Source organism: Sebastes umbrosus, chromosome 23 (assembly GCF_015220745.1).
Source record: "Sebastes umbrosus isolate fSebUmb1 chromosome 23, fSebUmb1.pri, whole genome shotgun sequence".
NCBI lineage: Eukaryota > Metazoa > Chordata > Actinopteri > Perciformes > Sebastidae > Sebastes > Sebastes umbrosus.
The window spans coordinates 11797431-11822073 of record NC_051291.1 but is presented as its reverse complement, the minus strand read 5'-3'; the positions used below and the strand labels follow the sequence as shown (position 1 = coordinate 11822073).

The window sequence follows — 24643 nt, the reverse complement described above, 5'->3', positions numbered from 1 at the left end:
GTGTGTGTGTGTTCTCCCCACTATTTATGAAACAGGTGTGAAGAGTTCAGGTGACATCCAGTTATCACTCACAGACTGAATGTGAAGTTCATTTTCACCTCGCTTTATTCAAACTATTTTGAGTGTTTTTGTAGCCTTTGTTTGTTCACTATGAACAGCCAGTGCAGCAACAGTACTGATGTTAGCTTTAACAAAACACACTCACCCTGTGTGTGGAGGGCGAGTGTACCATTGTATGCGTGCTATAATTGTGGCCAATTTCAAAGCTTACCGGGAACTTGTGTTTTTCTGTTATTTTTTTTTCCAGGACCTGACCTCTTTTTTTTCTTCTTGTGTTTGAGTTTTATCTTGCTCTTGGAGGGGAGTTTTATAACTCTGGGATAAACATGAACATCTTGGTTTTTGGCTGTCGTCATCTTGCTTTTTTTGGAAACAGAAATGACACAAGAGGGTGAACCTACTTACAACCGAACGATAAAAAATACATTTTTAGTTGACCAAAATGTAACCATTTACTTGAACTGAAAACACACTGTGAAAGGGTTAAAGTTGTAAGACATAAACACGGACAACTATCAGACCGGAAAACGCCGTGGTAGCGACCTGTCAATCACAAGGTAGCCACGCCCTAAATCATCCCCTGCTTTATGGTCTATTTGACACTAAATGGGACCATAATTTACTAAATGAACATCATGATGTATTGAAGAAGACTTGAAACTAGTGATTGAGACCATAAACTCATGTTTACAATGTTTAGTGAGGTAATAAATCAAGTGAGAAGTAGGCTCATTTTCTCATAGACTTCTATACAATCTGACTTCTATCTGCAACCAGAGGAGTCGCCCCCTGCTGGCTGTTAGAAAGAATGCAAGTTTAAGGCACTTCTGCATTGGGTTCACTTCAGAACTGGTGTTTGCCGCCTGGTTTCAAAGTGTGCGGTCGGTCGTAAGGTCCAAATGATATGTTGTTGTTGAACGTTAACAAAATAATCCAAATTTTATCCAATAAAAAATGACATAGTGCTCACATTCCTCTGTCTAGCGCACTACTAGATATCCATGTAACTTGGAATTTGGACATAAAACCCAATGAACATGTTTAATTTTGTCAAAACGACAGATGAAATGAACCTAAAGTTAGAGACGCTAATGGACCAAACACTAAAGGGAAAAGACGTAGGAGACTCAAGCAATGCTGTTAATAGATACTGTTTTGAAATATTAATTCTGCCCACCCAGACAAAGAGAGACATGCTGTGACTGTCATTTTCTTTCTTTATTTAGTTAAAATACATATGAAACAGATACAATAAATCATATTCCAAATGTTTACTTTAAAGTGTTACAAAAGTTATCACAAACTGTACACATCATGACAGCAGTTGCAGTTGTTCTGGCTCAATATAGATTCAACCAATATGCAAACAAGTACAGATCAAAGCTCTAAACTCCTAAACATGGAATAACTTGATAAGTTGGCTTCACTGGGTCTCCAGTTTGACTAATTGTTCACAACTATTACAGAACGTGTATAAATTTCACTCAATTACAAGTCTGAGCTGTTCAAATTATCACCAAACAATAGAAATACATTGTGATGTCTCTATCTCCATAAGTTCACGACAACTTCTTAAATTTCACTTTTGAATACAAACAAGTATACTATATACAAACGTTTTAAATTTGAAATACTCCGACATATTAATTTCCCTCAATAGGTGTGTTTTTAAAGTGGTGAGAGGCATGCTACAAGTAAAAATATTTCTTTTTAATATTAAGGGCAGCGCAGGGAAAAAGCATAAAATACATAGTAATATAACAGTACATAGCCTTTTTTTTCTCTATTTGCTATGTTGGTTTCTTATTAGTTTCTTATTACTCACATATGAGGAGAAGCTGAGTTCTGTGTTAAATGCATTGAACTTAATTTCATATGGCTTGATGTAAAAAAAAAACCATACATAACATTTGCAAATGTTTTATGGATTATAATTCCCTGAATTTGTAACTGGTGAGGAAAAATTGTTGTACGATAAAGTTAGGCTTTTATAGCTTTTAAATTGAGATTACTATCTGTTTCTACTTTATGTTTTTGGTGATGTTTGGCCAATTGAGTGTATGTTAAGCTCCGTCCTTAGTCACTGTTGCTATGCCTTTCAAGCCTTCCATTTTCAAATCAAGCAGTTTTATGAACTGGTGGCAGATTTACCACTCAAAATACAGTCATTTTCGGAACAATGGGTCCTTTATTTCAGTCAGAGGTTGACAAAAGCAGCCTTTCATTTCTGTCTGGTGACCTTCAATTTTGTCGGCTGAAGTAATGATGATTTTATCAGCTAGCTAACAAATGAAACGTTGAAACGGTAGTTTCGTGAGTTAATTGGAAATGCTGTCTCCGGTCGACAAGTTGACTTGTTTCAAACCGAGGAACCTGATTTCTACATACAGTACACGATATCATGAGTGGTTCCCAACCTTTTCCCTTAAGAGACCCCTTTCCTATCATTGAGTTAAGTGACGACCCCTGACATAGTGACATATTATATGGATATTTCATGTTATATTAAATTCATAACAATACAGGAAGTTTGTGTAAAACGAGCGATTTGGATGCATTTTGAACAGATTATTTCCTGTGAGTATATCATCAGAGATGATTTTCCTTTATTTTTTTAGGAACTTTTAATACAAATCTCTGTACTATGTATTTATTTTTTATTTTATCTTTTAACAATTATATATAATTAATAGGCTTTTTTTGGGACAAATTCAGTGTTATATTCTCCCTGACGCTTGGCCATTGTTCTATTAGCGCTTTGGTTGCTTTAACCGGCCAACTAGTTAGTTCTAGTGTTATAAGTATGATAAGGAAAAAAGGTAATATCGGACTATTTGGTCAAACCAATGTGTTTGGTGAATGTGATGCTAAATCAGGTAGCAAATTTAACCTTCCCCAGATCCAATACGGCAGGACAGAGCTTAAACTCTAATATAGTAGCATCCAGGATCCCAGCTTTTACACATTGGGAAATACTACAGAGTCAATGTGCAGATTGTGAATGCGACTTCTTTGTATTTTGCCCAGTAACCTAAGAAAATGCAGTATAAAATGCTCCTGGCCCTGGATGTAAGGCTGGTTTAGGTTTCGACTGAAGTTAATAAACTAGTTAGCCAGACATGCTAACATTTGTACAATTAAACACACTGTTTAAATCCATTCCTTACATTTTTGGTCTTGTAAATTTCAATTTTTGAGAGGGTAAAAAAACAGAAACCAAAGCTTGACAGGCTTCCTGTGCCTTGTTACGATTGTTAAACTATGATCGGACACTATTTTCTGAATCATTGGCACATTGCATTCTCAGGAGGGACATTTTGCAGTTGAATTATATTTAATAAAGTTATATGAGTAATACAAATATGACTCTAACTATTTTCTATGTGCTGCTATTTCAATTTGCAATCATGTGCTGAAATCGATCTGGTGTGTACAAAAATAAATATGAATATGTTATAGTCAAAGTTTTGCCAGGTTTTTTGGAAACATATGTATTAAGTTATTTCAAACACACTTTGATGTGACTGTTGTTTATCTCTCTGTACATATGTTTTCTATGGTGCCCCTCTGGGGTCACATGGTAGATAAAAAAAACGTGCGGACCACTTTTATGATCTTTGAAGCGTGAATGCAATCGGCATCAGTAAAAAGCTAACGTTACATGAGTGTGAGTATACACAGCAAGGCTATAAAGGCGGACGATTTGGACGTTTAGTAGTCTCATTTAGCCACTTGTTAGCAACCGCCTCTTTTAAGACACATAAAGGCTTCAAAATTCACAAGTGGGATATTTACTGACATATTTTAAACCGTAGAACAAAATGTTAAAATCTCTTCAGCTTGTGTTAATCACAGACCTTATTTTAGGCATCCAACTAAAAACCTACTCAAATGCGATGTGCTAAAATGCAAACTCATTTCCGGGTTTTAGGACTCTGTCAAGCAGCTCTCTATTGGGCGCTGGCTTCTGTGCTTTGAGTCAAACGCGGCGGGGAAAAGAGACGAGCTGCTCCGTGCAGTCAGGCTTCCGTTCAGCTAGGCTGTTTGGTTGCAACGTTACGGTAAAGTTGGCTACAAAGAACGAGCACCTCAAATGTGCTAACGTGACGCACTTGTTCTTCTTTGATCGAATCCCAGGGCATTTTTCTACCATGTGACCCCAGAGGGGCTCTGTAGTCTGCTACATGTATCTGCTACACTTCCACTAGATCTGAGTCCTGTTGTTGTGTCTAATATCTGCAGGTAACAGTGGCGGGTTAATGGCTGATTTTACACAATCGTGATCGCTGTGACTGATGAATTTCTAAGAGAGATTTACCCAGCCCTTGTAGATGCTCCATTACCTGCATTCTTCAGCTGAAACCTGGATCGAAACTCACTGGATTTATTGAGTTTTTTTTATCAAGCAAATGTTTTCATGGCATTGAGGAGCCCTTTAACTTCGTGCCATTTCAAAGTAAAATGCTACCTCACTACGGAGCTCTAGGGCCAGAATAAAATGTTGCTGAAAAGGTTCATACAGCTGCAAGTGACTCACCGGGTATGTCTTGCAGTGAGGCCTATAGCATTCATATGGTCTTTGTAAATGTAAAGCCTTTCTGAGAATTTCAAAGTGGATGTATGAAAAACAAACTCTTGAATGAAATGACAGTGAGCGCTGTGCATAGCCAGCTCTGTAGAGCACTTGAAGGACCCGAGTTCAAATGAATGAATAAGAACAATTTCAATACAACCTTGTTTTTTAGAAACACATAAGAAGCGCGTCGGAATGAGTTTTCGTACGACATGCTCACAAGAGACTCGACACGACTTCTCAGCAACTCTTAACGCCTGCTTCCTTACAGGGTCGGTGCTGTTGTCACTCTCCCTGCGGTCATCAGGGCGTCTGCGGAGGTTTGGGTGAAGGACACGAACCTTGACTCTCAAAGCTTGCTGCTCTTCCCGGGCACTACAAGGTAAAATATCACAAAACGCAACACATTATAGAGGCTTTTGTCGTCAATTTGTGGTAAATAAACAGGTTATTTCTCTAGTCCTCAGGATGTACTGTGATCATAGGCAAAAAAAAAGTGGTATTGACCCAGCAGAGCTAGATCCGTCTGGCCTGAAAGTTGACTGTAAAAAAATGTGCTCCTTTATGGAGAGCAGTGGCTGTTGGGCAATTACGACAGATTTCAGCATTTTGCACAGTGGGGGAAAAAGATAAAGGTAGAATAAGACTCATCACTTGATCCACAAGTCAGATTTTCACCTTCACAAACTCACCAAACTATCAAAACATTGTTAGAAACCACTCTTTCAGCAAAATCCTCTTCTCTGTGTGCATGTTCACACTTATACTTTCGTTATAGTATAGTCTGGGTGTTTTGAAGTGGGGTTATATGAGGTACATATCCATAGTCAGTGTATTACCTACAGTAGATGACGGTCGGCACGCTCCTATCTTGGAGAAACAGACAGGAATTATCGCACAGGAGCAAAGTAATGTACTGCTGTGGACGGGGCCGGCACCAAATGTATTTTAGCCACCTAAAAGAAAGGTCAATATCTATATCAGATCTAGTGTATGCTATATTTAGAATATTTTTGCTGGTTTACTTTGCTGTGAGACCGCTTAATAGTCTGTATTTTCGATGGGGAACTGAAGTTGTTATCTATGCCGTCGCCACAGCCACCAAACTCTATTGAAAAAAACTGTCATTTTAGCTTGCAGACAAAAGGAGTTGCTGATCTACCGCTGCGTTAATCGGTTAGTTTGTTTGCGTTATTGTGTGACTTTGGTTAGTTCGGATACACCAAAGTCATATAATAGCACAAACTAACTAACCGATCGAGGCAGTGGTAGACCAGCAACTCCCGCGTTCTGCGAGGTAAAATCACTGTATTTTTCAATGGAGTCCGGTCGCTTTGGCGAGAGCATTCATTCGGTCTTGTTTAGTTATTTAGAGTCGTGCATCTGAGTCCTGTTCCTTGTGGTTTCACTTGATGTCACAATCAGTGTTTATTAGAGAACAATGTTTTGACAAGAGCACAGAGGACATGTCTGGTTTTTGCTTATGATCACAGTTTTTTTTTTTTACCAAAGCTTATAAAGTAGATTCACCACTGAAAACGGGTAATCACCTGTTTTTTCCTATTCGTCAGATGGAGAGTGGTAGGGCAAAAGAGGAAGAAACATTTATAACATGTAAATATGAAATTACATTAAAAGGGAAGGGGGACACAGTTAGCCTTCCAGCAACTGTAAAACTGCCTTACAGTATTTACTAGAAACCAAAGCACCATCAGCTGGGTTTTGTTTGCAGTTTGCAAAGCTGGCAACTTCTCTATGAGCACATGACTTCTGAGATGCTGTGTTTAGGCACTTAGGTCCTGCTGCTGATGTTGTTCCAGAAAAAAGCTCTACTGTGCTCATTAAACAACTACATATCTCTCTTTGATTTCTACATGACTAAAATACACACACAAAATATGTAAGTAAGACAGTATTGGAGTTGTTGGAAAGCACCTTTAACCAAACCAGGCTAGCTGAATGCACAGAGATGAAATTAAAGTCGATTTTCTCATCAAGACAGTTAAAAGAAATTCTCAAAATATCCCTTTAAGCTCATTGTTTATATTTTTTGGGGGGGATTTTCATAGAAAAATACCAAAAGATGTTTAATGCAATGAAGTTGTGCTTTCAACTAGACTTTTTTTCTCTGCGATATTGGATGTTGTTATAGAGACAGACAGTTATATTATTAATATGATTATTGTGTTAGAATAAGATTTATTTTTGAATGGTGTGGACTCCTTGAATATCAATCAATTTAGAAAGTTTATTAAACATCACTTTATTTTGGAAGAATGTATTGCAAATAGGAAAGCTTCATTGAAGCTGAAGGCTGGTAAGAAGCTTGTTTTTGATTAAAAAGAACATCACATGTATAAAATAATTATATATATGAAGTGCGATCAACCTTTTTTTCATTCCTTTTTAATTAGATTTATTATTCTTTTCTTCTTTTGTTTTATCATATCTTTAATATTATTTATTGAGGTTGTTAGGCCTGCTGATATGTTTTATGTTTGAGTTTGATTTTGTATTTTGGTCTATTTTAGTGTGTTTATTGTTTTGTATGTTTTTCGGTGATTTATGTCATGTTTTTGTTAATAAAAACAAAAAACAAAAAGTATAGGAGTTGTTAGAAAGCACCTTTTAACCAAACTAGCTGAATGCACAGAGATGAAATTAATGTTGATCTTACCAAATTACTCTTTGCAAGACAGTTAATACATTTCTCAAAATCTCAAAATATCCTTGTTTATGATTTTATGTGAGAAAAATACCAACTTTTTAGAAGGAGAAGATTGGACTAAAATCATTGTAACACGGATTTGTGTGACCCCACGTACCAAACCATGTACCTACTGTTAGTAAAGAGGACTGTTCAGAATATGCTTTAAGTAATAGCAAGTCAAGAGAAAAACAGCTGCTGATTATGTTACAGAGCGGCCCTCAAAATTGAGAAATATTTTACAAACTAAACGTAACTGTGAAGGAATGTTTGTACAGCTAATGGCATTTATACTATTTGCGTTTCACCTCTTTTTGTATCATTTATGTGTTTCATCAGATTTTTTTTTGTGATTTCTAATATAAAAAAAATACAGGTACATTGATGGATTTAGTTTTGTTTTTTAAATAAGAAAAATAATGTAATCTCCATGAAGCAAATGAAGGAAAAAGCTCAACTACACAGAGCTGAATGTGATAATCTGACGTGTTGTGCTGCATATCACAGCATCTGTTCTGTTCAATGTCACATTCAGGAGCTTTTAGAAAGCTCTGTAAATATGATTTCTTTGAGACTTGGGATGCATCAAAGAATTGTCTGTACCTCTCCCAGAGCGTGCCAGTGTGTGATGGGCTTCCGCGGGTAAGCCAACATTTCGTTCCAGTGATCTCGTCCAAGACCCTCAGCATCTGGCCCGGCGCGACACACACCGATCACCTCATTGTGTCCAACCCTGTGAGTAGTAAAACACACACACATTAACACACATTTGGATGCACATTGTAAAGCTTCTAGTAGTTGACTAGTAGTAGTTGATTTGAATGTGAATGTCCGTTCTATTCCTATCCTATTTCTATGGTGTATATACAGTAGCTAGTGACTGCTTGACTCACCGATCATAATCCATCACCATGATGGACAGACTGACTTGTTCCACGTTCTCCGGGGGGATGTCGAAGATGATGGCCTCGTTGTACACTGGGTTGAGCGTGCTTTTCTTGGTAGTTGTTTTTCGCTTCTTTAACCTCCGTCCGTCACATATCAGGTAAACCTTCACGTACGGGTCTGGGAGACATGTTTACTGTCATATGATGATGATGATATCAACCAAAACTAACAATACAAATGTTAAAGGCGATTATGCTGAATGTTTTATGCGCCTGTCTTTAAACATTCAGGTGTTCAGAAGCGCCACAAAATACAAAACCACTTCCTTTTTCACAGTTAAAATAAGAAATAAGACACGTATTCTGACAGATTTTAATACTTTGAATAATTTGCCCTCAAAGGCCTCCCCATGTCTCTTCCCTATTTCCAATCTAAGTGGCCACCTGCTGTCTCGTTTCAGCTAAGTTCGATTTATGGCCTCAGTGTGTGCTTTTGATGCGAGCCACATCTTATTTGCTGTCAGGTTACCTGAAGAGCCTGTGATGTCCATGGCTTTGAGGTTTCTACATTTGATGACTGTTAGGGTCATTCTCCCCGCTGTGGGGAGGTAGCACAGCGAGTACATGATCTCTCCCAGGTCAACACTCTCCTGGAGGACAAAAAAAAAGAAAGACATGAATTTTAAAGGCTTTGACCACATTCTGTGAATCTAAATGCCAAGGCCGGCACTTCACATTTTATCTGTGTGGCATGGCAAGCTGTTGTGATGTGTATCTCCTTCAGTGTAGTATGTTGTAGGCGGTTTGTCACTAGTTTCTTAATAGTTGTAATGAATTATTTGTTTTTTAGACAAATAGACCTGAAGTGTAAAAACAGGGAGTCTCCGTCAGACGTGCATCATCCGATGACAGAAGGCGTCTTAATGCTTTCCATTCATTTCTTATGGAAAGCAGGAGAGGGAGTCGCCCAGTGCATGGTGGGAGTGTTGCGACAAGTTGGAGGCGGTCTGTATTTGCATAATGTTGAAAAATAACTCAACTTTCATGCAACTTTATGCAAATGAGCCCGTCCAGCGTGATGCGTCTAACTCATGAAACTTGGACCAAGCTGTCAAACTAGGCGATCTAGTTCTAAAATGAAACAAGATTCAGCAGTGGCGTAGCCTATTTCTCGCTTTAAATGTTTTCAGATGTAGATTTTGGTGGATTGTATAGACGAATTAACAGAAGGCTTAGGAGCCATATTGTTTCCTTTTTGAAACAGCAAGCAGAAAACCAGGGACCAATCGGGTGCATTCCACGATAGGTTACGTCGCCCATGTGCCCTAGCGTCCTCGCCGGATCTTGCGGACATGTAGCGTGAGATGTGCGTGTGACGGATGTCAGAAACGCTTCTAATAACGCTTTCAGTGGGGATTGGCCTTAAGAGGAAAACACGGCCAACTCCCAGACCGGACAAAGCCGTGGGAGCGACCTGTCAATCACAAGGTAGCCACGCCCTAAAGCATCCCCTGATTTATGGTCTATTTAAACTCTAAATGGGACCATATTTTGTTATTATTATAAACTAGATACCATATTCGTTGTTGTCCCAAAACACTGCTAGTCAGAAGATGACACTAGTATTTTCTTCAGGTAGTCAGTTAGTTGTGTTGAAGTAAGCCTATTATGTTAAAGATCGTATTGTCGTAATTATTACGTTTAATGGGCATGCTTCGGTTTTAGGATACAGATGAAAATGTTTATGAAGAAACCAAGAAAGTTCACTACTCTAGTAATGTAGAAAACGTCATGTTAGCTTTGAAACAGACTTGGATGCTTGACATGAAACTGAAAGCCTTCAAAAGTATTTGAAAGCAGAGCTGCATTGGCTAATTGAGTTATCCAAGATTACCTTTTCTGGTTTACTGACAGTAGAGTGTTCCTATTAATGTAATAATGTAATAAAAATCATAAATTAAGACTTTAAATATCAAATGTATCACAACTCTGCAGTGGAATTACTCACATCCACCCACAAACCTTTGGAAATGCTACATATGCCATAAAAGCTCTCTCTCTCTCTCTCTCTCGCTCACATACACACTTTAAGAATGACACATCCAACCCCTTCATGTGAAGTATAAATCCACAAAGTAACTGAAGCTGCCCTGGGGTGTACCGACACAGGAGGGAGTTTTCACCTTGATCTGTGGCCTGCAGTTTGAGAATATAATCCACTACAATCAAGGCCAAGGAAGGGCTCAAATGATACTCTGTTGGCTGATTTAAGTACTTAAAAAACAAAACAACTTACATATTTAACTCTCTGTTAACAAGACATTTAAATGCTTCAGCACTAACAATGAATATATCTTTAATTTTGTTCTTTGGGCTAAAAAATGTCACCTTTCTTATCCATGTCAATACACAATACATTCTCGGTACTGCAGCACACATCACATAAAAGCAGCAGTTTGTTGTAGCTCCTTTTGTATGTAATGTACTGTATGTCCAAAAAGACCCTCTTGTATGTGGTTCTTGAACTCAGTATGTAACTAGAGAGCATCATTCCTCCACCACGGCTGCATAATCCTCGAAATTTTATATCTAATTTATAAAAGAAAATGTTAAGTATTCTTTAATCTGCGTTGTAATTCGCATCTCAATTCAGATCAAAAATGCCCTAAACTCCTTTAAAAAGGGGTTGGATCTGCATTAATAATTAATTACTTGGGCCATTGACCTCTATACACCAAATACCACATTTTCTGTTTTTGAGATACCCTGGTAATTTATAAACTGGACAGAAAACATTATCTCCTCTGTGGAGTTAACAGTGAGGCCCAGATGATGTGCTTATCTAAGGATAAAGCGAGGAATCTCTGTTTGTTTGTCTGTGTGTCCTTCACATATCTCAAGAACTACTCATCCAATCTACTTCACATTTGGCGGGTGTATTGCTGGGGACCCAAGGGAGTGTTTTGACGAATTTGGTGCAATTTGCAACACATTCAATATCAATAAACTTTGAATAAACAAGCGACAGCTCTCTGTACAGCAGCAGGGGCAAGGCTACAGGGTTCTGCAGACTGAGTTGAGCATGTTTTCCTCAGCGGGCCTTTACAAACTGCGACTCAATGACTGCAGTTCACTTTTGCTGCTGGATGCTGGACATACTAATGTTACAACCGAACTCTTCTTCACTTCTCTGGAGTCAACGGGCGATGTGCGGTTCTCGACAACGCTGCAGCAGCAATAGAGTGCTGCAGAGATGACGTATTTTTGTAGGCCAACTCGGCAGTTAGCATCGCACTGGTTCCCTCGACAAAAAGCCAATGGGATTTTTCCATTGGGTTTTGGATTATTGCAGAAAATAAGCTCTGTGGCAAACAAACATTTATGATACTTAAACATTTTGTTCAGCAAGATAATCGTCACAAAACAACACCACTTTTATGATTTTTGAAGCATAAACACAATCGGCAGAAGTAAAAAGCTAACGTTAGGCTATAAACGAACTACGCCACAGTTGCATGACTTCACGTCTCCACCACTGAGCTCACTTTGCATTATCATCTCTTTCCAACACTTAACGGTAGCCATAAAACCCCAAAAGTTGGAGCAGAGGTGAGCAGGTAATCACCATTGATGTGATCAAAAACAATAATGTCTTAACAGATTAACATATATGTAAGCGATAATGTACAGCGAGCCGGTCATTGTTGTGAAATGAACCCCGACAGGGCGTTCTTGCATCGCCCTGAAGGGGTTTATTTCACAACAATGACGCGCTCGCTGTACATTATCCTGCTTATGACACGGCTACTTACTTAAGAAATCAATATTTTGATACAAAACGGCCTTCAGAGTCCGACATCAGAACTGCGCCCATAGCGGCCTGTTATACATTGCAACGGTCATTGCAATCATCTCTAGTCAGTCTGTATGCAAAGCTTCGGTTACTATTAATATAGCTAGCCCACAGCTATTGTGAACCTGACAACAATGGCCCAGTGTTTATCACAATGAAAACATTCATAAATAACGCAGAGGCTCTTGAGTAAACTGTAATCAGTGTTAATGTAGGAGTGAAATACAATCTGGGCTAAATTACCAGTTCATATGAGGACATACTATCTACAGTACGCTGTACCCTGTTTGTGTAAATACTTTAAAGTTTGAGAGTATATTGCTACAGTTTGTATATCTTGTGATCAGATCGTTTTACTCTCTGTTGCTATATTTATATCTGTGGAATACCCAGCAGTTTCTGGAAAATGTCTGTGTGGGTGTTTTGCTGATGAAATGCATTTCCCAGAGCGTTTGAATTATGCAACGTGTTCAACCTGCCACTTTTGTGGAACGCTGTTGATGAATCTGGGCTATTAGAAGTAATTCAGTGCAATACTTCATGTTTAGACCTTTTTTAAAATCAGTACAAGTTCCCAATTGACTCATTGGAAACACAGAAGTGTGGTGCTCACATAGCAACAATTTCCACATATGTGAGGACTTGGCAGTGTGTTAGTGTGAACGCCAACTCACTGTAGTTGCTGCGTGAATATCCTTCCACACCACAGCCTCTCTGGAAAGATCAGAGAGTTCAAAGAGGTTGTCCACCACCACCTCGCCAATCATATCGTGGCTGGTGAAGCGGTCGAAGTCGTAGACGCTGAAGTGCAGCTTGCGGTTGCAAATCTCGTCGTACACCACGGGGAAACAGAAGGTCTCGTCAAACATGGGGTTCAGGTTCTTGCGGTGGACGCGCGTCTGGAACTTCTTCTTCCTCTCTGGTAGCAGGTAGATCTTCACGTACGGGTCGGAGGTGCCCGTGAAGTCTTTGGCAGGCAGTTCCAAGGCCTTGAGGATTCTCACCACCAATGCTTGCTCCTCGTAGTCGTAGCGCAGCGCGAAGCTGAGCTTTCCGCAAGTCTCCACGGGCTCTTTGGCCTCATCCTCTGAGTCCACAGACTTCTGCTTGTAGAGTTCGGGTTTTATTCTTCCAATGCTCACTGTCGAGGACTGGCGGAGAGGCAATGTGTCCGGGCTGAAGTCAACGCTGGTGACATTCATCTGACGAGGCAGGTGGCGCCGGAATGAATTGTGCCTGTTGGAAAGGGTAAAGGGCATTTGATAAACGTCTCAAGTGTCAGTGCTATGCATGAGTGGCTTTGTTATGATGAGCGCTAATGGTTTGTCAGGAGAGAAGTACATCTGAAACGCATCATGCATAATAATGTGGCACTCATGGCACATGCATTGACATATACCATCTGGTAGAAAAGCTTTGGTTTGTCTTCAGGAAAGAAGCACATTAATCTAGCTGAGAAGCATAAATATTCACTGAACAACCATCTGACATACCAGTAATGATTCTTTGAGGTATATCTTTCAATATGCTTGATGCATGTTGGCAAATAATAGCTTAAAATGCTCACAATGACCTAGCCAATCATATCGCTGTCAGTCGATTAACATATTTAATCGTGAGTAATCGCATGATTGTCCATATTTAATTGAGATTAATCGCACATTTTGTATCTATTCAAAATATACCTTAAAGGGAGATTTGTCAAGTATTTAATACTCTTATCAACATGGGAGTGGGTAAAAATGCTTGCTTTATGCAAATGTATGAATATATTTATTATTGGAAATCAGTTGACAACACAAAACAATGACAGAAACCCTCACAGGTACTGCATTTAGCCTAAAAATAGGCTCAAATCATAACATTCAAACTGCAGCCCAACAGGCAACAACAGCTGTCAGTGTGTCAGTGTGCTGACTTGACTACAACTTGCCCCAAACTGCATGTGATTATCATAAAGTGGGCATGTCTGTAAAGGGGAGACTCGTGGGTACCCATAGAACCCATTTTCATTCACATATCTTGAGGTCAGAGGTCAAGGGGACCCCTTTGAAAATGGCCATGCCAGATTTTCCCCGCCAAAATTTAGCAACAAGCCAATATGACATGGTCGGTATCAATGGATTCTTTAGGTTTTCTAGTTTCATATGATGCCAGGATCTTCATTCTAAAAATCGCGAGTTGAATTAAAGAAATTAGTGGCGTTATAACGAATTTGCGTTATCGTGTTAACTTTGACAACTCTAATATAAACATATTGTCCTTTGAGCCTTGTAAAGTGGCTTAATTTGCCTAAAATCCAGACCCCACAACCTTGATTTTGTAGACAACCTGAGGACACTGTGACCTACTTCAAGGTAAATTCAACATCCTTTTCTTTCTTACTGAACACAGCTGGTTTTACCCTGAAAGCAGTACCAGACAGTAACATCACAAGTGGCCACATTTTCTTCATCTCTGGTACTGACGTTTGGTTTTGGAAAAAAACCTATCTCCAGCATTCAGATTGAAGCTCTTATATAAATTACCTGAATGCAGCAAATTTCTGTGAAGTTGACATCTTATGAAAAAAAAAAAAACGACAGCCCTGTTTGACTCGCCAATCTTGTCACCTAGCAACTGGCCCTCCTCCTTTCTGACAGTTAGACAATCACAGTGATCTGACAGCCACGGCACAAATGATATGGCACAGGAGGCACAGCTGAAAATTAAATACTGTGCACTCAAGTATTGTAAACAACATAGAAGGCTTTATGTTTGCCAGTACAAACCTTAAGGGAAAAGTAAAAAATGATTAAAAATACAACCTAAACACATTGAATACTAACTGGACAGAGAATAGTAGTAACTATTTGACTTTTGCGGTCGAGTTGTTGACTTTTAATCCTCTTTAAACCGTAACATACACTCAATCCATTGGGGGTTACACCAAATCCACTACTAACACCGGAGATAAAACCCTAATTTAATTGCTTTCTGTTTCAGTTTTCAATAATGACATCATGAACATGAACAAAGAAGTTGGATGTAATGTGAGTTCAGTGACATTTTCTGTCTTTTCATCATACCTAAAATTCAGAAAGTTACAAACACATCCTTTTGTTTGCAGTTTTCCGAAAACAGATGCTACCTGTTCACAATATTTAAAGGAACAGTGTGTAACATTTCGGGGGATTTTATTAGCAGAAATGGAATATAATATTCATAACTATGTTTTCATTAGTGTATAATCACATGAAACTAAGAGGCGTTGTGTTTTCGTTAGCTTAGAATGAGCCCTTCATATCTACATAGGGAACCGGCCCTCTTCATGTTGCTCCGCCATGTTTCTACAGTAGAACAGAACGGACAAACCAAACACTGGCTCTAGAAGAGAGGCTTTTACATTTTTAAGTTACCTGAAGGCCACCGTAGTTCTCCGACACGCTTGTGAAACTGTGGTAACGTGAGCCAGCCGCCATCTGATTTCCGTTGCTCCTAAAGTAGTGTTATTATGGTGAGGATGGCCTCTGAGCGAGGCGAACAGCGTTACGACGGTTTTGCACTCAACGTCTCACATTATCGCATGGGCGGAGAGCTACTCAGTTGGTTGAAATCTGCAACCACACCACTATATGTTGCCAAATCCTACACACTGTACCTTTTTTAAAAAAAAAAAAGAAAAAAAAATGAATGATTGATAACAATTAGAACTCAATGGTTGATAAGATAAAGAGTTCATCACTTATGATTATATAAGACAAATAAAATCATGCTAGGACTTATTCTTGCCCCAAAATAATCGGGAAAGAATCTCCAAACAGTGACAATCATGATGAACTGAAAACACACTGTGAAAGGGTTTAAGTTGTAAGATGAAAACACGGACAACTCCCAGACCGGACAACGCCGTGGTAGCGACCTGTCAATCACAAGGTAGCCCCGCCCTAAAGCATACCCTGATTTATGATCTATTTGACTCTAAATGGGACCATAATTTACTAAATGAACATCATGCTGTATTGAAGAAGACTTGAAACTAGCGATTGAGACCATAAACTCATGTTTACAATGTTTACTGAGGTAATAAATCAAGTGAGAAGTAGGCTCATTTTTCTCATAGACTTCTATACAATCAGACTTCTTTTTGCAACCAGAGTAGTCGCCCCCTGCTGGCTATTAGAAAGACTGCAAGTTTAAGGCACTTCTGCATTGGCTTCACTGCTCTACACCAGTATTGGGTTTGAGCTAAGAGCACATCGTAGGTGTTTTTGTAATTTTGTCATTCAAAAAGGAAACATTCATCGGTAATCGAGAATTGCTGTCAAAAGAGTAGGTGGAAGGATTAAGACAGTAGGCGTTGCAATCTTTAACCTGGCCGTTCTGCATCCCTGGTGGGTGTGTAATTCATGAAGACCTTGGTGTCAATATAAAGGAATTAACGAGCTTAACGATAAACCAAAGTAAATGTCAATAACGGCTCCCTCTGAGAAACTGAGCGCAGCTGCCTGGCGCGTCTCACCAGAAACCAACCTTCCACCATGACAGCTCCCACCCCACAGCAGTGCTAATTATGGACGTTCTTGTTTAAACACAGTGCTGCAAAACAAAAGAGAAGCGAGAGCTGGTTGTTTAATTACTGTGGTTGCTCCCCGCCGTTACCTCATCAGCTTGACTCGCACGTAGAACAGATTATAAGGTTCCAACTGGAGGGAGGAGACTCACCGCCGTGAGTCTGGCTGATGAGCCTACAGGAGGTGATTTTTTTTTTTTCTGGTCAGACAGAGCAAGAGACACAATTCAACATGTGCCAGCATGTCAAGGTCAGCGGGTACATAGCCCTCGCTGCTCTTCATGACACGTGCCAAACCACCTCAAGGAAAGTGGCTACACTGTCATGCACTGTCAGGGCAGTATTTTGCATCGTGTAGACATCACGTTTGTGTGTACTACTGTAGGAAAACAAACCAATGTGGGTTCAGAAATGCTACAATTGTACCGTAATCGCAGATACATGTGTATAAATAGCTTCTCAACCAGACAGGGAGGGGTTGTGAGAGCAGCGGGTTCATGTGGGGTACCTGGAGGAGGAGGTTGGCTCGGTGGTCTGCCTCTGGATCTTAGCCTGCTGGCTGAGCTTCTCCCTCAGGGCTGTTTGCACCTCGGCGGGGATGTCCGGAGACGTCTGGCTGATCTTCATGGCCGCCTCCAGGAGCTTGACGGTGCTCCGTCCGTTCGCCTTCACTTCCAGCGGGTAGTACTTCTTCTCCACCTCCGGCGCTTTGCACTCGGTGACCGGCGGGGAGTTGGCCGGAGGCACCTCGGGGAAACCCACGTGGAGGCCATTTTCGGCGTGGGCCGACAGAGCCTTGCTCCTCCAAATGGGCCAGCACAGCTTCCAAAAGACAAAGAGAGAGACTACCAACAGGGCGAGGCCACAGAAACCCACGACCACAGCTAGTAGACTAATAGAGATGTCTACACGTAACCATGGAGAGACCCATAGAGGAGGACAAGAGACACATGAAAAGGAGAGGAGAGGCAAGCGAGGGACAAAATATGACAGACAAACATGCAAGGGAGAAAGAGAAAAAAGGAGAGAAAGCCAGCTGTAAGAAAGAGGGGGCAGCATATGCACCTGTTTGATAAAGCAGGACAATATAAAGTCATATAAAACCTCAGCATCCAGAGATGCATGGAAAAAAAGCTCCCATCTGCTCATGACATTTCCTCTTATTGATATTTAAATGCAAAGTTTGCACTGCAGCTTTCTGTATATACATGCAGCTTTTCAAAAAACGTCTTAATCAAAGTGACACTGAGTAAATTCCCCCAGATTGCAAAGTGAAAAATGGAAAGAAAGACGGAGTGAAAGAAAGAAAGGCAGGATATCAGATGGCCACCTCAGTCTGTTTTTCCACCTGTTGCTATTTCACCAGTCTGGAGCTGCAGCAAGATGCGTAACAGGTAGACAGACACTTTGGCAGCAGTTCAACGCAATAAAAATACAACTAAGTGTTGTAATAAAGTTTTAATAGTAAAGGAGAGCATATGTTTGGTTTCTCCTTTTTTTTTTTTTTTTTTTCAAAACGCTGCAACAGGTCAGTCTCTTTCTTTGCAGGGAACAAAGTACTAAATATAGCACAGCATTTATTTCCCATACTTGTATAACTTTATATGTTTAGTACATGCACTACACTACCGGGATAATCTTTTTATTTATTTATTTTTATATGTATATGCACAGTTCACTGTTCTTATGTTCCATTTTTTTTTTTTTTTTTTTTTTAATATTAGATTACTACACTGACTCTTAACAAGTCACTATGAGAGTATATTTTTGCACATATATATATTCAGACAAAATCCTTCAAAAATAAATAAATATGGCTATGAAATTAATCCTGAAATAAATTAATGAGAATATATAAATACATGTAAATATACATGTATTACACAGTCTCAAGGCTTTTTGAAATAGTCACGAAATTTAATCTATACATAGACACGAATTTCCATTTTTTTAATGTTTGGTTTCTCCTTGCAACAGGTCAGTCTCTTTCTTTGGAGGAAACAAAGTGATTAATTGAGGGAAAGAAATAAAATAAAGACTTTTTTTGCTTATTTACCTGCGTTTCCTTTACCTGGTATGTTGCTCTCCAGGGGGAATATATCCGAGCATTTGTCCCGGTCCACGTGTCCAGTGAGACAAAGTTCAGTAACGATTTGGAGAGCCCTTTGGCACAAGGTGATGCTGTCCTCCGTCCGGACACTCATGTCTCTCCTGTTAAGCCATTGCACGCCGGGGGAGCCTGGAGGGCGGTGGTTCATTTGGGCACCTTTTCTTTGTTTTTCCCTCTTATGCGCTGCAGACTAGAGTGCATAATCCTGATCCATCTCCAGCGCGCACCGAGGAGCGACTGTTCCAGACGCGCTCATCTGCGTTGTTAGAGTAACTGATGCTGCTGCTGCTGGAGTCCAACCAGGCTGCGTCCAATAGCGATGCGCATCAGTTTACTACAGTGAGTCCTGTTTGTTGGTGGTGGCAGTAACGGGATTGCTTTTTTCTAGTAACGACTAGAGAGTCCAACACATGCTGGTTTATCGACTCCTCCCATCCACCAACAGGTTTGTCCCCTGTGACCCAGGGAGTATACATAAGAAGGTAGATATATAAGGGATAATGGATGGATGGAGTAAAGGTTCACAGGATAAGTTTTTATTTTTGAAAACTTAGAAAGACATTATACAGTAATACCATATTTTTGTTATTCCCTCCTGATTGAGTTTAATCTAATCTAATGATTAGATGAATTGATTGATGAGTTGATGAATTGATTGAACATTGATTCGATGTCAAAGAGCCACGTGATTACAGCTATGGTACTGCCCCTGATTATTCATGATGTGGCATGATGTGGTTTCAACAGGTGCCATAAAAAGTAATGAATAGTGTGTATGGCTTTCAAGGAAATATATAACAATATATAACAATATATATAGATATATATAACAATATATATAACAATATATATATATACATATATATAAATATATAACAATATATATATATATTATGGCATGCAGGAAATTATTATATATATAATGTGAAATTTAAGAATATTGAATAAAAAAAATGAATATATTGAATGAAATCCTGAATATATGGAATGAATGATGGCAGCAGCACCGTGATGATGTCAAATTTCATTCCATATTCTCAGAGTTTTATTCAATATATTCAGGATTTCATCCAATATTCTCAAATTTCACATTATATATATAATAATTTCCTGAACGGCATGCCATTTTTTATATATATATACATATATATATATATTTATTTGCTTGTGTGTATTCAGTATATAGTGCATACTAAATATAGCACAGCATTTATTTTCCATACTTGTATAACTTTACATGTTTAGTACATGCAATACACTGACTCTTAACAAGTCACTATACGTCAATGAGAATATATTTTTGCACATATATATTCAGACAAAATCATTCAAAAATAAATAAGTAAATATGGTTATGAAATTAATCCTGAAATAAATTAATGAGACGATAAATATATAAATACATGTAAATATACAACACAGTCTCGCAGTCGCAGTTTTTGAAATGGTCACAAAATTGAATCTATTTCATTCGTGTACACAGACAATAATTTCCCTTTTTTTCGTGACGCTCAGCACGACTTCCATTTCCGCTCCAGTATTTTCAAAATAAAACTACTTAGTTAGGTTCGTGCATGTGAGTGTGCTCCATGGGCTAGCAGCACTTTCGTTGCCGTTGTTTGCACCGTAAGCATTGTTCGCCGTCACCGTGTTGAGAGCAGTTGAAAGCCAATAGAAACCACTTTAATCACTTTATTAACTTAAATAATTATTTAGTTCTGGAAGTACAGGACAGTTGTAACACATTTCCCAGTTTCACGAATATAATTCCACTCACCATCACCTGACCTGCCAATTCTCTGCAAAAATCAGGTTGCAGCTGGTGTAATTACATGTCAGGGACAGCTGTGACACGTCTTAATGACTAATTATTCAGCCTGAAAATGATAATCATAATTATTACAGCAATTATTACCATTTGGCACACCTGAGACTTAAAGTGTGTGATTGCTCACAGCTTGTTGTACTCCAAAGAACTCTCCATCTTTCACAGTTGCAAATCTAACGGTGGTTATTATCTCTGCCAGGAGATGATGAGATCGGTCGTATTTGTGTGTGCCTCTCCGTGTCTGTCCGCGGCTAATCTCATATGCTGCTGCACCGGACTGCATAATATTTTGGTTGCTCATTTATGGCTGCACGCTCAAGGACCTCTCGTGGTTGCAGTGACTCACACGTTCTCAAAACAGCTTCTATTGCCTGTTTGATACTGCTTACTGCTGACTAGTCACTCACTACTCTTAACCGGCCCCCCGCCGATAGAGGCCACAAGTGATCACACAGCTGAGTGCTTGGCCGCCGCTGCTCTGCTGAGACACAGTGGGGGAAAACAGTTTGCTCACTTTTATTGTTTTGGACGGTGTGTTAGGCCATCAGCTAATAGCTAGCAGAACTACACACGTGTTTAGTTGAAAAAATAGACTTGAAGCTTAAATAAACGCTTCAAGTCGTTACATGCGACTGTGAGACGGAGCTAAGATGTGCGCCTGCACAGAGCTGGTGCAGACATCTGTATAGATTAAAATGATAGCATATCTGTTGTGTTTCTAGTTTTTTTAATATTTTGTATATTACCAAAAACACGTGTATGATCAATGCTTAACTGATCACTGTCTTTTCTGACAACGCTGATATCACTTTAAGCTATAAAAGTCATTGAAGGATTGGCCCGGATTTTGAATTACCCTTACCTTATGAAATGTTATTACTTCAAATACATAATAAATGGGCTAATTATTATTATTGAATGTTATTATGTCAGGCTACTTTTATAATATAAATACAAAGAGAGAAGTAAAATGTCTAATTGGCTTCACGAAAAGAACAATATCACCAAGACACCAACGGAGAAAAATCCTTAATACTTTGATGTGCATGTGTCTGTGGAAAGCTTCAGTAAAACTGACTTTATTCTCAACCACAGAACATAAAAATTAAAAACCGCCGCTGCATAAAACACAAATTACATTTAACAAAAGTGAGGAAACCAGAAATTCAGAAAGTTCAAGGATCCTTCATCACATTGTTGCCTCCACTGCGGGAGCGCAACTCTTATCCACCTCATTTTCACTGGGTGCTTCTATTATTTACCTTACACTCATGCCAATGGGGGGCACAAACCGTAGCCAAGGGAAACTGGAAATTGCGGTGGCAAAAGAGAGAACAACAACAGCTGAAATCAAAGAGTGACATACGGCCATTGTTACTACAGGACCTGTCCTGAAAGAAAAGATGTCGACAAAGGAAATGACCCAGAACAAGAAAGAAAAACCCTTTTCACAATCCAACCAGAGCCTTGGGATTATTACGATCTATCACTTATACTGGAGTGATGAGAAATTTGTGTGTTTTTGTGCTTTGTTACAGTATTTCCACAAATGTTTTCTTATCTTTGCAATGAATTGTTGGTCTTCATGTCCTCATATTTGCATTTTTAAAACTCACGTGAGAGGAAACATTTGATATTTCAACCTGGTGAATGGAAAAAAAATGGAAATTCAGTGAGTCCGTACAGTATTTCCATGCATATAAAGTGATATACATATGCATGTTCAACATTTTGAATTAATGTCAAAGCATGCTCGGATTAGGAGCGTCTTTCTGCAGCTTCACGTTCACCCCCTGTGAACTCATTTTGCATGACCAGATTGACACATTGCATGTCTATCTCCATCTTTTGAAGTGGTACCTCTCACAATACTTGTGTGGATTCTTGGACATTACAAGTCAGGATAGTATGTAAGAAAAACACATCTGGTAGAAGAGTTAAATTTATACCACAACCACTATTTCTGAGTCAGGCGTACAGAGTACTGGTGAGTACTGGCCCATTTCAGGCACTGGTCCAAGGTGCTATTGTCAAATTGCTTGTTTTGTATGACCAACAGTCCAAAACCAAAAACTTTCAATTTACAATAATATAAAACACAGAAAAGTAGCAACTAATCTCATTGGAGAAGCTAGAAGTATTGAATGTTTGGAAATTTGGTTAAAAAAACCGATTAATTGATCACCACTAGCGTGGCTGTAGGCATCACTCTTGTCCACTCAATCTTGTTTCTGATTAGAGATTAACATCCTTAATGTTAACAATTGTTCCCACTCTCCCATAACAGTGATGCATCACGTTTATGGAGCATTGTACCGACACCATGCAGCCAAAACCAGAAAGGTGTTTGGCAGACCTCCAGAATTGGGAATTAACCAACAGAAGGGCACATAATCAACTGCTGTACTGAATTGGAGTTGGCTAAGCAGACTCAATTCAATATCATGCAATTGATATGAACCACATGAGCATGCAGCCAGCAGTTTGGCAGTCTGGGCTGTGTGGATTGTAATGTAATCATTTAATAGGACGGTGCTCTTTAGGACACAGAAGGACAATTAAAACATCTGATTGGAAGCCACCTGTGGCATTTTGCAGTCATGGATGACTTGAATATCCAGACTCCATGCCAAACGTTGCATCAACCTTTTGTGCATTCAACACAATTGCCCCCAGAGTGTTTTATTTCCCATGGCGGTTTATTCCCAGCCTCGTATCTTCTGACATGAGGGACATGAATCCACAAGAGGCTGTCTCCTAGACAGCACTACTTGTATTGTCAGTAAACTGTCTGGGAGAATGGCTTTATGTTTGAGTTAATGTAATCTGTTTAGGTCCAGAGTAGCATTGTGGAGAGAAATGAACAGCTTTTGCACTGTGGCCGACGAGCCTGCTGGGGGATTGGAGTACTGGTGGAAAAACAGCTCCACTACAAAATGCATTTTATATATGTGTATATATATATATATATATATTGTTAAAGGGTAACTAATTGGAACGTTGTAAGGAGGGTTAGTGCGTGATTATGTTAATGCTAACTTGTGAACACAAAAGTAATCACTGCCCACGCTGGTATTTTCTCCCAAGCACAAAGAAAGAAGCAGAACATTAAGAACACCAACTGTGCCTGTTAGCGATGTGAATTTTCAATTATCCCATCAGGGCTGATTCATATTGTAATCATGTCTGCATTGCAGTGTCCTCACAACAAGTTTGGTCAAGATAAATTCTGAGGAAATGGTACAGTTTGTTCTCATTTATGACCGATTTCACTACCTAGGAACGACAAGTCCTCCAACATTAAGGACATAATTGATTGAGAGTTCCCATGTGACTATTATGAGTGTTTTCGGATCAGCTACGTCTATGGTTAATGTCTGTTTGAGTTTAGGCAACTAAAACTACTTGTGATTATTTTAAAAGTGATTGACAATAGGAGATGGACATATTCTCGAATAATCGATTCATTATTTTATCTTTAAAATGTCAGAAAATAGCGAAAAAGGTCCACGTGACGTATTCAGATGTTTTGTTTTGTCCAGCCAACAGTCCAAAACCCCAAAATATTCAGCTTACTATTATGTACGACAAAGAAAAGCAACCAGAAGTGACACGAGAGGGTGGAGCTAAGTACAACCGAAGGCTGGATGACTAAAATTAGATGACCAAAATTTTACAATTAACTTTAATGAACTGAAATCACACTGTGAAAGGGTTAAAGATGAAAGGCGAAAACACGGACAACTTCCAGATCGGACGCCGTAAAGCGACCTGTCAATCACAAGGTTGCCATGCCCTAAAGCATACCCTGCTTTATGGTCTATTTGACTCTAAATGGGACCATAATTTACTAAATGAACATCATGCCGTATTGAAGAAGACTTGAAACTAGTGATTGAGACCATAAACTCATGTTTACAATGTTTACTGAGGTAATAAATCAAGTGAGAAGCCCACTGGTTCAGCCACAAAGTCCACAGAGGTCAGGGTGGTCCGATGGATCAACAAAATGTTAGACTTTAGCACAGGACACCACTCCTCTCATACAGTTTCCTGCCGATAGTCGATGTTGG

General features: G+C 39.3%; 2 protein-coding genes across 4 annotated transcripts in view; one reads left to right on the top strand and one right to left on the bottom strand.

The window, feature by feature from the left end:
• Positions 1-2747: 2747 nt before the first annotated feature.
• syt10 (synaptotagmin X) lies at positions 2748-19066 on the bottom strand. Of its 3 annotated transcripts, none has more exons than XM_037759997.1 (7): positions 18689-19066; positions 17141-17537; positions 12755-13316; positions 8757-8877; positions 8234-8405; positions 7944-8073; positions 2748-5008 (listed from the first exon to the last, which is right to left on the bottom strand). In XM_037759997.1, exons 1-7 carry the CDS (start codon positions 18888-18890, stop codon positions 4937-4939), a joined length of 1656 nt encoding a protein of 551 aa, XP_037615925.1. In that variant the 5' UTR covers positions 18891-19066; the 3' UTR covers positions 2748-4936. The 3 variants fall into 3 exon arrangements, with proteins under 3 accessions (XP_037615925.1, XP_037615926.1, XP_037615924.1); XM_037759998.1 differs by having other exon boundaries at positions 18704-19066; XM_037759996.1 differs by having other exon boundaries at positions 17141-18822.
• Positions 7954-24643, top strand: part of LOC119482470 (liprin-beta-1-like) — an 86616-nt gene continuing 69926 nt past the window's right edge. Inside the window, exon 1 of the mRNA XM_037759993.1 lies at positions 7954-8075. The gene's annotated coding sequence lies outside the window, so the exon portion shown is untranslated. The remainder of the gene's footprint in view (positions 8076-24643) is intronic.